We start from the raw sequence: 13,448 nt of genomic DNA, 5'->3' as shown, positions 1-13,448 counted from the left end.
TATTTGTTTTTGCTTTCTAAAATAGATTAAGAAGAAGGGAATTTATACAATAAGTTGAATTAAGGAGATTGATGAAACTTCTAAGATGCTAAGAATAGGTCCATTACATGTGCTTGCAACTTGTCATTAATGAATCGTTTCGAATCATTATTCCCTCCGTCTTATATTAGATGGACACTTTCTATTTTACACGATTATTAAGAAATCATTAATAGATTGATCAACTTTACTGTTTTGGGATCTCCAACATTATTTGTCTAGTTTGCAAAATCAATGAATAATTTACCATTTTGTGTCTATTTTACCTTTACTATTAAATACTAGTATTCATTTTTCAATATTTAGATCAATTATATTTAATAGGAGTGATTAGGTAAATTTACCCCTACCATTTACTGATTTTGAATTCTTGTGTCAAATCAATAGTGAACAATTATTATTGGGCAGAGGAAATATTACTTAGCCTCTTGAAAAAAAAAATGGATCTTCAAAATTTGTTTAAACTTTCAAAGTCATATTAATTATGGGGGTAAAATGGGAAAAAAATTAATTCTAATTTAGTAAGTTGTCAAGTAAAATGAGACAAATACTTTTAGTAGTATGATGTTCATCTAATATGAGACAAAAATAGTAATAAATAAAGATTTTAAAAATATGTTTTAAATATTTACATGACTTAAGTTAATAAATAATCTTATTAAGAAATAATTAAATATTTTAAGAATAAATCATTACTATATATAAAAAAATATATTAAGTTTTTAAAAGCAAATAAAAAAAGTGTGTTATATAATAAAGTGAAACAAAAAATGTACTTCACAAAAAAAAAGAAAAAGAATTCTCTTTATCTGTTGGTCTCTTTGGAATTCAGAGTGTGGGGTTCAAATTAATTGTGTACTTTTTATATGTATTTTTATACAAAACCTAGAACATAGCAGTATATATATTTTATAAAGTTTATATTATATTTATTTAAATTTTCTTTCGACAATAATGAAAACGCGGTAAAGTATATGGTTCATGAGCTGTCCAATCTTCAATATTTTATCTTAGTCCGGACACTACAAATAATTGTACAAAGCTCCATTGTCCCTCTTTATTCTTATTACTCCATCTGTTTCAATTTATATGATATTTTTTATTTTTTGAGATATTTGATTTGAAATTTATCCGTGGAATCTTCAAAAAAATTTAAATGAAATTTATATATTTGTGAACTATGTAAAAAGTACTATAAGTCACAATAATTATCAATTCAAAATAATTAAAACATATATAAAGATTTACGATTAAAAATTAACTTGTTTTTTCGAAATTCGAAAAGTGCCACAAAAATAAGGACGGAGAAAATATTATTATTTCATCTTAATTCGCACCTAAGTATGAAATTATGTTGTACGAATTCTTTAAAATATTCGTATGCGCTTGTTTGATTCATCATGAGTTATATTTTCTCCGTTTGAGTAAGTTATTTGACATTTTTTTATTAGTCTAATCCAATAACTTATATGTACTATATATCATATTCGACTGAATTTGATTTTTTATGGTAAATTTCTCATTAAAGGATAAAGTATATTTTAATAAAGACGATTGTATAATTAACACGATTCAAAATTCGCATCTGACCTGTCATTCTTGCCATGTGTCACTGCGATTTTTATCTCACACATGTGTATTAATATTATATTTTCTTTATTCAATAATAGTTGTTCACTATTGATATGATACACACATTAAAAAATAATAAATAATAGGAGTAACATACCATATTACCCTTTGAATACGTTAAATTTAATGTTTTGGGAAATGTATTAGATGTTGAATACTCCCTCTTTCTCAATTTATATGACTTACTTTCCTTTTTAATCAGTCTAAAAAAGAATAACACATTTCTATATTAAGTAACAATTAAATTTTAAATTGTTCATTTTACCCTTAGTGAAATGATTTATAGTCACACAAATTTCTATCATTTATTGTAGACCACAAGTTTTAAAAGTCTTCATTTCTTCTAAAACTCCGTGTCAAGTCAAACTACTTCACATAAAATGAGACGGGGGGAGTAGTATTTAATATCAAGGGTAAAATAGACATAATTAAGACAGTAAACTATCACTTGATTTTCCAACCTAGATACTCCCTCTGTCCCTAATTACTTGTTCATTTTTTAATTGACACACCTATTAAGAAAATAATAATTGTCATAATGAGTTTACCATTTTACGCCCCATTAATTATGAAGTAGATGAATTAAAAATTTAATGTTTTCAAAAAGTTTTACCTTTTTCAAAGTAATTAATTGAGGGTATAATAGGTAAAAAATTTATTTGTCCTTTTTGGATTTGTCAAAATGGACAAGTAAATAGGGACAACTAAAAAAGAAAAAGTGGACAAGTAATTAGGTGCAGAGGGAGTAAATTACTTGTCCACTTTTGAATTAGCACACCTCTTAAGAAAACAATTATTGACATAGTGAGTTACCATTTTACTCTATTAATTATGAAGTGAATGAATTAAAAACATAGTATTTTCAAGAGGTTCTACCTTTTTCAAAGTAATTAATTGAGATTATAATTCAGTAAAACAAATTTGTCCTTTCTTGATTGTCAAAATGGACAAGTAATTAAGAACAATTAAAAAAAGAAAAAAATTGATAAGTAATTAGGGACAGATGGAGTATTATGTTAGGGTTTTGCCCTGATTTTCTTATCATAATTTAAGATTTATATTTCCTTAAAGAAAAGACAAAACATTACCATAAATGTTTTTACTATTCCTGGAAAATATAATATTGTTTCATATTTTGTTTATTCTTTCCTTTTAGGAAAAGGTTTTGGAGTAGCTAGTTCTTTTCTAGTAGGAAAAGTTTTAGGACTCTATAAATATAGGTTTGTTTATTCTAACGCAATAACAATAACATCCACAATGTGTAGTCGTTTAAGAGTCTTGTTTATGGGAGGTTTATTCTCTCTAAAGTTTCAATGCTTTTCTTTATATTAGTTTTGATATAATAATATTTTAATTTTTAGTATAAGTTTTTGTTATCTGATTCATCAACTATATGATTTGCAAGTTGTAAAGTTCCGCATGATGCCCTAATCACACCCTTTATAACCCAACATATTGAACTACCATTTTTAGAATAGTGAACAAATAAAGATAAGTAAAGATGGATGGAAAAAGTATTGAAGCAAAATAATACATAAATGATTGAGCTGTCCAAACCTTCCAAATTGTACCTTAGTTCTGCACGAAGTAATTGTTCAAAGGTTCATGCATGTGTTGTGTTGGGAGTAGAAAAATATCCCCATTAATTGAATTAGAGGCATATTTAGGATTTAGAAAAGATGGATGCATTATTACAAAAAGGTTGATTTAAGATATAAATTTGATCGATTCGATATTTAGATTTTTACTATTGTAAATTGTTAAAATTCTAATACTATAGGTCCAAAATTAATTCTTATATATATAATTAAAATGTCAAAAGTGTTGTCAATTATCACTTAGAGAAGTGTTATCTAATTTTAGAAAGAAAAATAAAACAAGATAAATATAAAATTCAAATTTCTAACCTCACGTACAGAGGTGCACCTAGTCATTATCGCATTATGTGATTCTCCAAGTGTGGGTTCACACATCTGTATTTCAATATTTAAAAAAATATATATAACACTACTATATATGATCTCGGGAGGAGAGCATGGATTCACATGAACCCGATGACCCCCCTTGGATACGCCTCTGTCTATGTAGTCTACGTACAATGTAAGTTCTAAAAATTATGAGACAGAACATGTACGACGTACACTATACTAAAAATGATTTTTAATGTTAATTAATTATTGATAATAACTTAATTGTCGCTAATTATATTTTTTAGAGTCAATTAACATTCTTTGTAAATGTCCCTAAATTTTATAGCGACATTGATTCTAATGACAATTAACTAATGTCACTAATGACTATACCACTTTTTATTTAAGTATATATTTATTGTCGTATTCTGCAGATTGAAAATATTGATCATGGGAGAATCCTCGAATGAGATAGAAAAAGGATTGACAAAAAAATTTCTATGTACAAGATATTCTATTTTCTTTCATTCTACCTTAGCTTTTGTTTTAATTACATAAATTGTTTTATTTATTTTGAATATCTCCGTCCATTTTGATTGAAATATCCAAAAATCAATTGACCAAATTCGATACAGATCTTACATCCACGTCGTGTCAACACGGATACAACACGGAAAGCAAAGAGTTCGAACAACCTTTAACTTTCATGTAGTACCAAATTGTCTGTTTTGCTCACATGGAGTTGTTCACTAGAAGATAATGAACAAAGGAAAGTTGAGAATTAACAAAATTAAGTACTATTTATAAAACTATTGGGTCCTTTTTTCCCTATCCACATCTTACTAATGTACAATATACTTAACTTGTCCCAATAAAAAATAAAAGCAAATTGGACTAATTAATCCACTTTATAGTTATGTCCTCATGAAAAAAATGAACCACACGAAGGAAGCTTAGATACTTGATGAAATATTTAAAATAAGCATAATTTAAATTTTACAACATATTTATATGCAAAAAAGTTCATAATTAAATTATATTCTAATTAAGTTTTTAGGGTTGAATTCATTGTACATTTAGAATTATAGCAATGCCATGCTATTTGTTACGATAATTTTATTTAAGTCTTACGCATAAATTTATACTCCACGTGAAAGTATTAGATGTAGATGATGACCCCCCTGCTTGAATATATTGCATTGGTGCAAATTAATTTTGACATCACATTTTTATAAGAAACATATAAAATAAACATATATTTTACTCATTTCATTACAAAATAAGAGGTGTAGTATTTGTACACAACCCTTGAGAAAATTGCATACTCTTAGAAAGTAAGAAATGTTTTCACTTTAACTTAGTCAAATGCCTTGAAAGGAAATAGTTCTTTAGTGGTCTTTTAGTTATGCAAAATTCTATTTATTAAAATAAGAATAAAATTTAAAAACAACTAAATGTTTTCTAAATTTTGTAAAATATCACTTATCTTAAATCGAAATAAAAATATAATGTACTTTGAAACGGAAGGAGTAAACGTTATAGTAATTGCAAATTCCAATAGTTGTGTTTGGTAATTGGTTGATATATGCAGAAACTAGACACAAGACGATCTTGCATAAAACAACGTGCTGAGAATATTAAATGTAGCTTATTAATAATATAATTAAATAAAAAATATTTATAATATTTAATTAAGATAATATAACGACCTCATTTTCTATCATAATAATATTAAAAAATTATAATTTATAGTACTTTTCATATAATTTTTAATATCTTAATTGTAAACTTTATTACTTGTTTATGTAATGCAATAATTCGAAAAATTAATCCTCAAAAAAAAATGATAACTAATATAAGACGAAGAAAATAGTGTTTTATACAGCTTCTAATACACCATATTAGAAGTGTTGGTCCTTCGAGATGACTCAGTTGGTTTGGAGGGCGGTTATCCACGCGGATGACCCGAGATTGATCTCCCCTCAATGCCTTCTGAGTTGAGTTTGTCGCATAGGGCTTGCCTAGTGCGGTTTACATCCCCTGTGTGGTTTGCATGTGTTAGTGAAAAACCTTACAAGATAACAAAAAATACAAAATTACAATTGAAAATAAAAATGAAGAAATAAATCTCTTCAGGCTGAGGCGCGGATATCTCGCTCTCTTTAAGGAGATTCAAGTCCACTGCAGCAAATGTTTTCACCGGTCCAGCAGTAGTCCTCTTGACTTGTCCCCTCCAGGATACAACAGCCTTCACAAAGTATAACTCAACAAATCTGGACAAGAGTTGAGTCCAAAGCTCCACAAAAAAGAACACCTCCCTTCAACTAATAAGAACTCTCTTTTTGACAAACCTTATACACTCTATATTTTCTTGTTGTATTGTATCTCACAAACCAAATGAAGACCACCACTATTTATACTACAAGAAGTCTTCCTAGAATTGAATAGGAAGATAATGGTGAAGTAAATAGTAAAGATAAATGGCCTAGAGGTTACATATGTTACATAGGTTACAAAGAATAATGAAGGAGTAAAGAATGAGATAATGGAGAAATAATATGGAGAAGTAATGGTCTTGGAAGACCACGTCCAAGGCAGTAAGCAAACGGCTAGTCAATAGCCTAGGCAATTAAGCCTAAAAGGCATTTACACCAAATGTGAGTAATTAGGCACAAATGCCTACCAACGGTAGCAATGAAACTGCCCACTACCTGTTGAAACAATCAACAGCTTTCTAACTCCAAAATATAGCAAATTAACATATTAAAATGCTAATAAACCAACAGCATGCTATTACACAGTGAGGGGATTACCAGTGCGCACAAAATGTGCTCACCACAGAGTGCTTACCCAAAGGGCAGAGGCTGTAACAGAGATCGGATTATCCTGGAGTTCAAAAAAAAAAAAGAATATTAGAAGTGTCATCAATTTGGACTTTTGAAGTAAAAAGTCATAATTTTCCTCATTTGGCCCTTTTAACATAAAGGAGGGAAAAAGAGCAAGGAATATCATATAAACACCATAGAAATAGAAATATGAACAAGATGTTTCTCAAGAGTTTGGTGTTTGGATAAAAACGGTTCATTTAACATGATATCAAAGTAAAATTAATTTTAATTATTGTTTATCGATGGTGGACTCTTGTATTTAATTATCCATGCGTCAAATGTTTAGACCTGAACAAGAAGAGGATATTGAAGGGTCTCACAATGGATAACAAGAGATTGGTGGTCTTCATTTATCGCCTCATGAACTAGCTTGGGGTTATGTTAGGTCCAAAATTTATTGTTTGTTTATTGTTAGGTTCAAAATTTCTTGAAAGACTTTAAAACAACAATAAAATTATTTATATGATATATAAATTGATTATGTATTCGAGTCATGAAATCAATACATAGCTAAATTACACTCCCAAAGGGGCAAGGGTGGCCCCTTGATTTTTACATTTTTTTTATTAACGCGGTATACTTTCATGCACCAAATTGGCTGTAAAGTGGAGAATTGATAGAGATTTTTGAGACAAGGTCTCCTTCTCAATTTACTAAATGAGTACTATATATGTAAAATTATTGGGTCCTTTTGTACCCAATCCACATCTTATGTACAATAATTAGTTTGTCCCAATCAAAAATAAAAGCAAATTGGAAAAGGAGGAGGAACCAAGGACTTTCATGAAAATGATCTTATTTAGAGTTAAATGAGTTTGTCGAGTCATGTGGTCCAATAAAATACGCGGGATATGAAGAAATATTTTAAAATTAAATTAAAAAATATAAAGACAATTAGGATAAATTTATATCATCAATAAAAATAATCTCTTCTAAACAAGATTCTTTAAACGATTGTGTATATCGTGCATCCTATTATATTCTTTGTGAGAAGAAAGATCTTCTATTTAGAGAATTTCAAAGTTTTTTCTCTTTAAAAAAAAAAGACATGTATTATAGAATCATTTTTCACTTAGAAGATTTTTTCTATCCAAAATACCTTTTGGACTATGGAATTCAAATAAAGTGGGAAATTCAAGACAAATTTGTAAACTTTTTTTCATTAAATTGAGATTATTTTATCTCACCTCTCCAATGAAATGAATTAGTTCAAGAACTATAATCTCAATATTATAATTTCGAAATAATTTAATCAGTGAAGCATATAATTCTAACTTATTAAATTGTTTATGTGAAAATATTAAAGGTTTTTTTTTGGAAGAATTAAAAGGTCATAGAGCAATATGTTTGGTATTTATTATATTTAAGAAATATGTAGATGTTCTATACGGTTAAATATTTGTAAAGATAGGATTGTCTAAATTATTCCTACACATTTGTAAAGCTGATTTCCAGTGGTGGGTTGCGCTTCATCTTTAACCAGAGGTATCGAGTTCGAGTTCTGGGGATAAAAAAAATCTTGTTGGGACTTGGAGCGCCACCCATGATTGGATCCTACAATGCGTGATCCAAATTTAGTTGAGACTCCAATGTGGGATCCAATCACTAGATGAAAAACAAAAAATGATAGATAACTAGTTAATTACGTTGCCTACATTATAATTTTTTGCATGAACGTGAAATACAGCGTGCATTCAGTTATCGAGTATCTATCTTAGGTTTAATCAACTTGTCGAAATAGAACAAAAGGGGAACAGGGTTTCCTTTCATGAAAAAGATCTTTTTGGAGTTTAATAAGTTTGGAGTAATAATGTGAAATATATTTATATCATTAATTTTAAGTAAATGTTTGACTTAATGAACTCTAGTGAATAACATGCATGGCCTATTTTTTCATTTATTTATAAAAAAAATTCTTTCACAAATATAGTGGAAAGAACTTGAAACGGATTCCGAAGGTAATTATGTCTTTGGGACCTCATTAATTAAAAAAACAAATCTTTAATCATTCTAATGCGTATATAATAAAATATATGTATATTGTATATTAGTATTTGTTATGTATTAATTATATATAATATATAGCCAAATAGAACGTACGCATTAAATGTATACTAATTAAAAAGGTGTACTTACTCAACAAAGTATATTAGTAAAAAATGCGTGCAATATTTATTCTAATGCATGCTACCAAACAATCCCTAAAAGTAAATGGATGGAGTAGTTCTTTTATTTGGTTTCACAAATTTATTATAAAACGAGAGTATTATAAAAAAAAAAAAACACTTATAAATTGTGTGCACGAATTATTAGTTTTATCCTCGAATCATTGATAGTTTTAAAAACACGATTTTTATTTGACTAACTGAACTTAAATACACCTCTGATCTTACAATGAGTGAAATACATCTCTAAATTCTCGTCAAGTTTATGAGTGTGAAAATGTAACTTCTCTTGAGTTTTTATTAAGAGCCCCATATTGTTCCTACAAGAGTTTGAGATTACTTACTATGTCATGTGCAGGGGCGGCTCAAGCATATTAGTGACCTAAAACAAAAATCAAACGGGACCTTAAACTTAAATTGTTAATAACTTTTATATAATTGATTTGTTCTAGTTTTCAATTGATAATATAGTCATTTTTATTTTAAATTATTTTTCATGAGATNTTATAAAAAAACACTTATAAATTTTGTGCACGAATTATTAATTTTATCCTCGAATCATTGATAGTTTTAAAAATACCATTTTTATTTGACTAACTGAACTTAAATGCATCTCTGATTTTACAATGAGTGAAATACATCTCTAAATTCTCGTCAATTTTATGAGTGTGAAAATGTAACTTCTCTCGAATTTTTATTAAGAGCCCCATATTGTTCCTACAAGAGTTTGAAACTACTTACTATGTCATGTGCTAGATCGAGAATGTATATAAGTTTAGTTAGATAAGTAGAAGGGTGTTTTAGAACTATCAATAGTTCAGAAATGAAACTAATAATTGACGCTAATTTCAGAAATATTTTCAAATATTTCTCTCTTTTAAAACAAAATAAGAAGATGAAAACACCACTAATTTGAAACAAATAAAATAATGGTTATAGTAGTTGGAAAATCAAATAGTGGTGTGTCTGGTTGAATGGAAATCAAATACAGCAGAAAAGCATTTATTCTTCTACCACTCTGTATGTATAGGAAAAATGATAAAGATTTGACAAGCAATTTTGATTTTGTTGGGAATAAATTAAGGAATTAAATGAGCCAAAGATAAAGATTAACCAGTCATTTCTCAAGATTAAAATAAGATTTATCTCAATTATTGTTTATTGATGGTAAGCTTTTATATTAAATTGTTCACATTTTAGATGTTCAGATTCGAACGTAAAGGTGGGTTATTGAGTCTTACGTTATATATACTCTCCATGTCCATTTTTATTTGTCCACTATTTTAAAATATTTGTCAATAATATTTATTTAGTTTTGAAAATTAAGAGATAATTTATGTTTTTGTGATTTAACCTTGGTATTAAATACTATTCAACATCTATTACATTTTCCAAAGCATTAATTTTAATATATTCAAAGGGGTAATATAGTAATATTACTCTTATTATTTATTGTTTCTTAAGGTATATGTCAAGTCAATAGTATACAACTATTGTTGGGCAGATGAAGAATATAAAAAGAATAAATAGTCTCCTTATATATATATGGTGTTGGACAATCCTCCTCTAATAAACTTACGTTAGGTCCAAGATCTATTTCTTTATAACCTTACATGAAATTATTGAAAGACTTTTTTCTTACAAATTGATTGCGCGAGTCATAAAATGAGTCATTAATTCTTGCATAAAAGAAAAAAAGTTGCATGTCTAAATAACGCGGTATACTTACATAGTTGCATGCACCAAATTGACCGTTTCATTCACATGAAGTTGTTCACTAGAATGAGTACTATTTCTAAAATTATTGGTCCTTTTGTTCCCTATCCATATCTTATGTACAATTAACTTGTCCCAATCAAAAATAAAATCAAATCGAACTAATTTATCCACTTTATAATATATCAATTTATATCGTCAAAATAATATAAATTTTATTTTAAACTTAATTTTTAAAAAATAAAGTATATCATATATTTAAGAGAGCTTTTTAAAAAGTGCAGATATTTTTGTGTGTTAGATATTTGTAAAAGGGATAAAATTGACTATATCTTTTTATCTAGACTCGTTCCACATAATTACACATGATTAGTCTTTAGTCATTTATAATCCACCAAATTCAAATCAATTACAAATCCTCGTCTCTTAAGTTCACTCTTCCAATTTTAGTTAATAATTTTGAGCTAACAAAATGTATTCCTAATTTAATCGTTCTTATGTTATTCTCTATAGCATAATAAGAACTTAAATTCATTTCAACCATGTTTAGAATAGAATTAAAAAGTTGTATCATGTATTTCATGATTATATATTAAAGAAATAGGTAAGATTCATATCAAATTGTTGAGAAAATATAATAATAAATGATTAAATCATGTTACAAACATTTGAAGAAATAGTGAAAATATTGCTTACATGTGAATGAGACAGTGTTGGCTAACAGTAGGATACAGAAAATGCAATGTCCTATTAATGGACAAGAGAATATTTAATGAATCATTACTTAATTTGTCCCTTTTCTTTGGAGTCTTACATCGTTTATAGATACATGCATCTGGCGTACTCAAATTACATATATTTCAAATACATGCGAATCAAATTAAGTATAATTTATTTAAGATATATTGTATTCAATCATAATTTACGTGTATCTGAAATATACCGACTCTCACTCTCTTTTTGGTCCTCTCTCACTCGGCTCTATTCCTATATATCTATTTTTTTTATGTATCTGATATCAAATATCCATCTCTTTTTTAAAAAAAATTGTGAATGGGATCAATATTAGACTTTTAATAGTTTGAGTTGGGTGTGTGAAAAACTAAATCGACCGATAAAACAAATTGATTTATTGCTATTAGGTTAATGGATTTTGAATGGTTTTTTTAAAAAAATTATCGAGTTATCAGTTTGGTTTTAGTTTTTTAATATTGGTTTATTGGGTAAATCAATAACCCATTAAGATTGTACTAATTTATTACTTTGCCCCTAGATAAATATTAATCTCAGTATCTTATTGGTTACTGCCTTTGCCTTTTAGCCTTCAATTCACATTTCACACTGACTTTGAGTTCACAACTTCACATTATACAAAACGTCAAAACCTAAATTAAAGTAAGAACCTTATTCCTCTTAATTTCTCTTTTGTGTTGCACTTGTATATATCTTTTCAGTTTAGTTATTATTGTTTCTATTTTATGAGTGTTTAAAGTTACATTGTTGTCTTGCCGCGTCAAATTGTAGGAGAAGTCATATATTTATTTTATAATCATTTTCTTATTGGTTAAATCCAAAACGGAACCATTACAGACCAAAATTGATAAAACGAAAATCAATAAAAAAAAATATTTTATTGATTTAACGTATTTAAAAATCAAAAATCGATAAACCAAACCGACAATACATAAAATCGAACCGAATCGACCGATTCTCAATATTATTAGTACATTTTGCATGTAACTAGTAATACAGAAAGTTGCATAACACTTTAACATTTAGCACGGAATTTAAGGAAGTAATTTTTTTTTGAATTTTGTGGTATTAAATTAAAGATATGACAAATATATCAAAATATCTTTAAATTTTAAGGTCTTAATTAAACATGTCACGTTGAAATTACAAAGATGCTAACGCAAGGAAAGAGACTTTTTTAAAACACACTAAAAAGAAAAGTAAGACAAATAATTAGACCAAATGAAGAAAAAAAAGTTTGAAATTTTAACCTAGCTTTAGCTAGCATAGAAGGAACTATATTAATATCCAATCTTAGATTTCCAAAATCACTTTTTATTAACATGAGATGATAAGACTCGTGATTCAAGCAATCCAATCTTCAGTGTGTAAGGCGGACGCCCCCAAAATCTTTTCCAATTCCGCGGCGCTACAAGGAACTTCAAGAACACCCTTTTGTTGGAATCCATATTCATCTTCAGCTTGTTTTAATAATTTCAAGAATGATGGATTAGTGAGACAATGTAGCTCCACAATAAACCTCTTTGGCTCTTCCTCTGGATTTACTGAAAATATAGCAAAGTGTCCTTCTTTAACATCATTTGGTACCACTTCATTATTTGCTCTTGGAGTTTCCATTTCCACAACATCAAATTGATGTTTATTGGAATATTTGGGAATTAGTTGAAGATGAGTACTCTTGAGCTTTCTCATGATAAGCTTAAGTATGATCATGCAATTACTAATTCTTTCTTTCCCCATTATAGAATTGTTGAATATGTATGTTTTTGGTAAGGTTGGATATAAATTTGTTTTGCTTTTAAAAAGTGCTTAGGATGTCTATTTATACAAGAATTTGAAGGATATATATTGAAACTTCTAAGATGCTAACAATATTAACCCAATAGGGTGGTCCATTCGATGTGTGTTCTTGCAACTTGAAACTTTATGGTACTCTCATTAATGTTATCTTTTATCTATTTTTGCATAAATTTTACGGAGAGAAGTATAGATAACACTTCTGAACTTGACATAAATTATTAGTTTTGTTTTTAAATTATTGGCAGCCTTAAAAAAACATCCCTCTACTTGACTAACTAAACTTAGATACACCCTCAATCTGCCACATGATAAATCAAGTGGTCTCAAACTCTTGTAGTTGTTGAAAGTACCCCCTAAACTTGACGAGAATTTAGGGGTGTATTTTACTCATATTGCAAGATCGATAATGTATTAATTAAGTTTAGTTAGTCATGTAAAAGGGTATGCCTAAACATATCAATAATTCGAAAATGAAACTAATATCTCGCGCCAAATTTAGGGTTATTTTAGATACTTCTATCTTTTACAAATGGTCAAATAATTAT

At 27.9% G+C, this 13,448-nt stretch overlaps 1 protein-coding gene across 1 annotated transcript; it reads right to left on the bottom strand.

Annotated features, from left to right (window-relative positions):
* Positions 1-12,176: 12,176 nt before the first annotated feature.
* On the bottom strand, positions 12,177-12,908 carry LOC125864830 (auxin-responsive protein SAUR71-like). Its single transcript, XM_049544915.1, has one exon. It carries the CDS (start codon positions 12,841-12,843, stop codon positions 12,448-12,450), a length of 396 nt encoding a protein of 131 aa, XP_049400872.1. The 5' UTR covers positions 12,844-12,908; the 3' UTR covers positions 12,177-12,447.
* Positions 12,909-13,448: the final 540 nt, after the last annotated feature.

The sequence above is a fragment of the Solanum stenotomum genome, chromosome 5, assembly GCF_019186545.1.
Source record: "Solanum stenotomum isolate F172 chromosome 5, ASM1918654v1, whole genome shotgun sequence".
NCBI classification, from domain to species: Eukaryota; Viridiplantae; Streptophyta; class Magnoliopsida; order Solanales; family Solanaceae; genus Solanum; species Solanum stenotomum.
The sequence above is the reverse complement of the archived record's forward strand: the minus strand, read 5'-3'. Positions and strand labels throughout refer to the sequence as shown.

Bases quoted from the DNA above. Each gene is read 5' to 3' on its own strand.
- LOC125864830 (XM_049544915.1), bottom strand. From the start codon at position 12,843: ATGGGGAAAGAAAGAATTAGTAATTGCATGATCATACTTAAGCTTATC.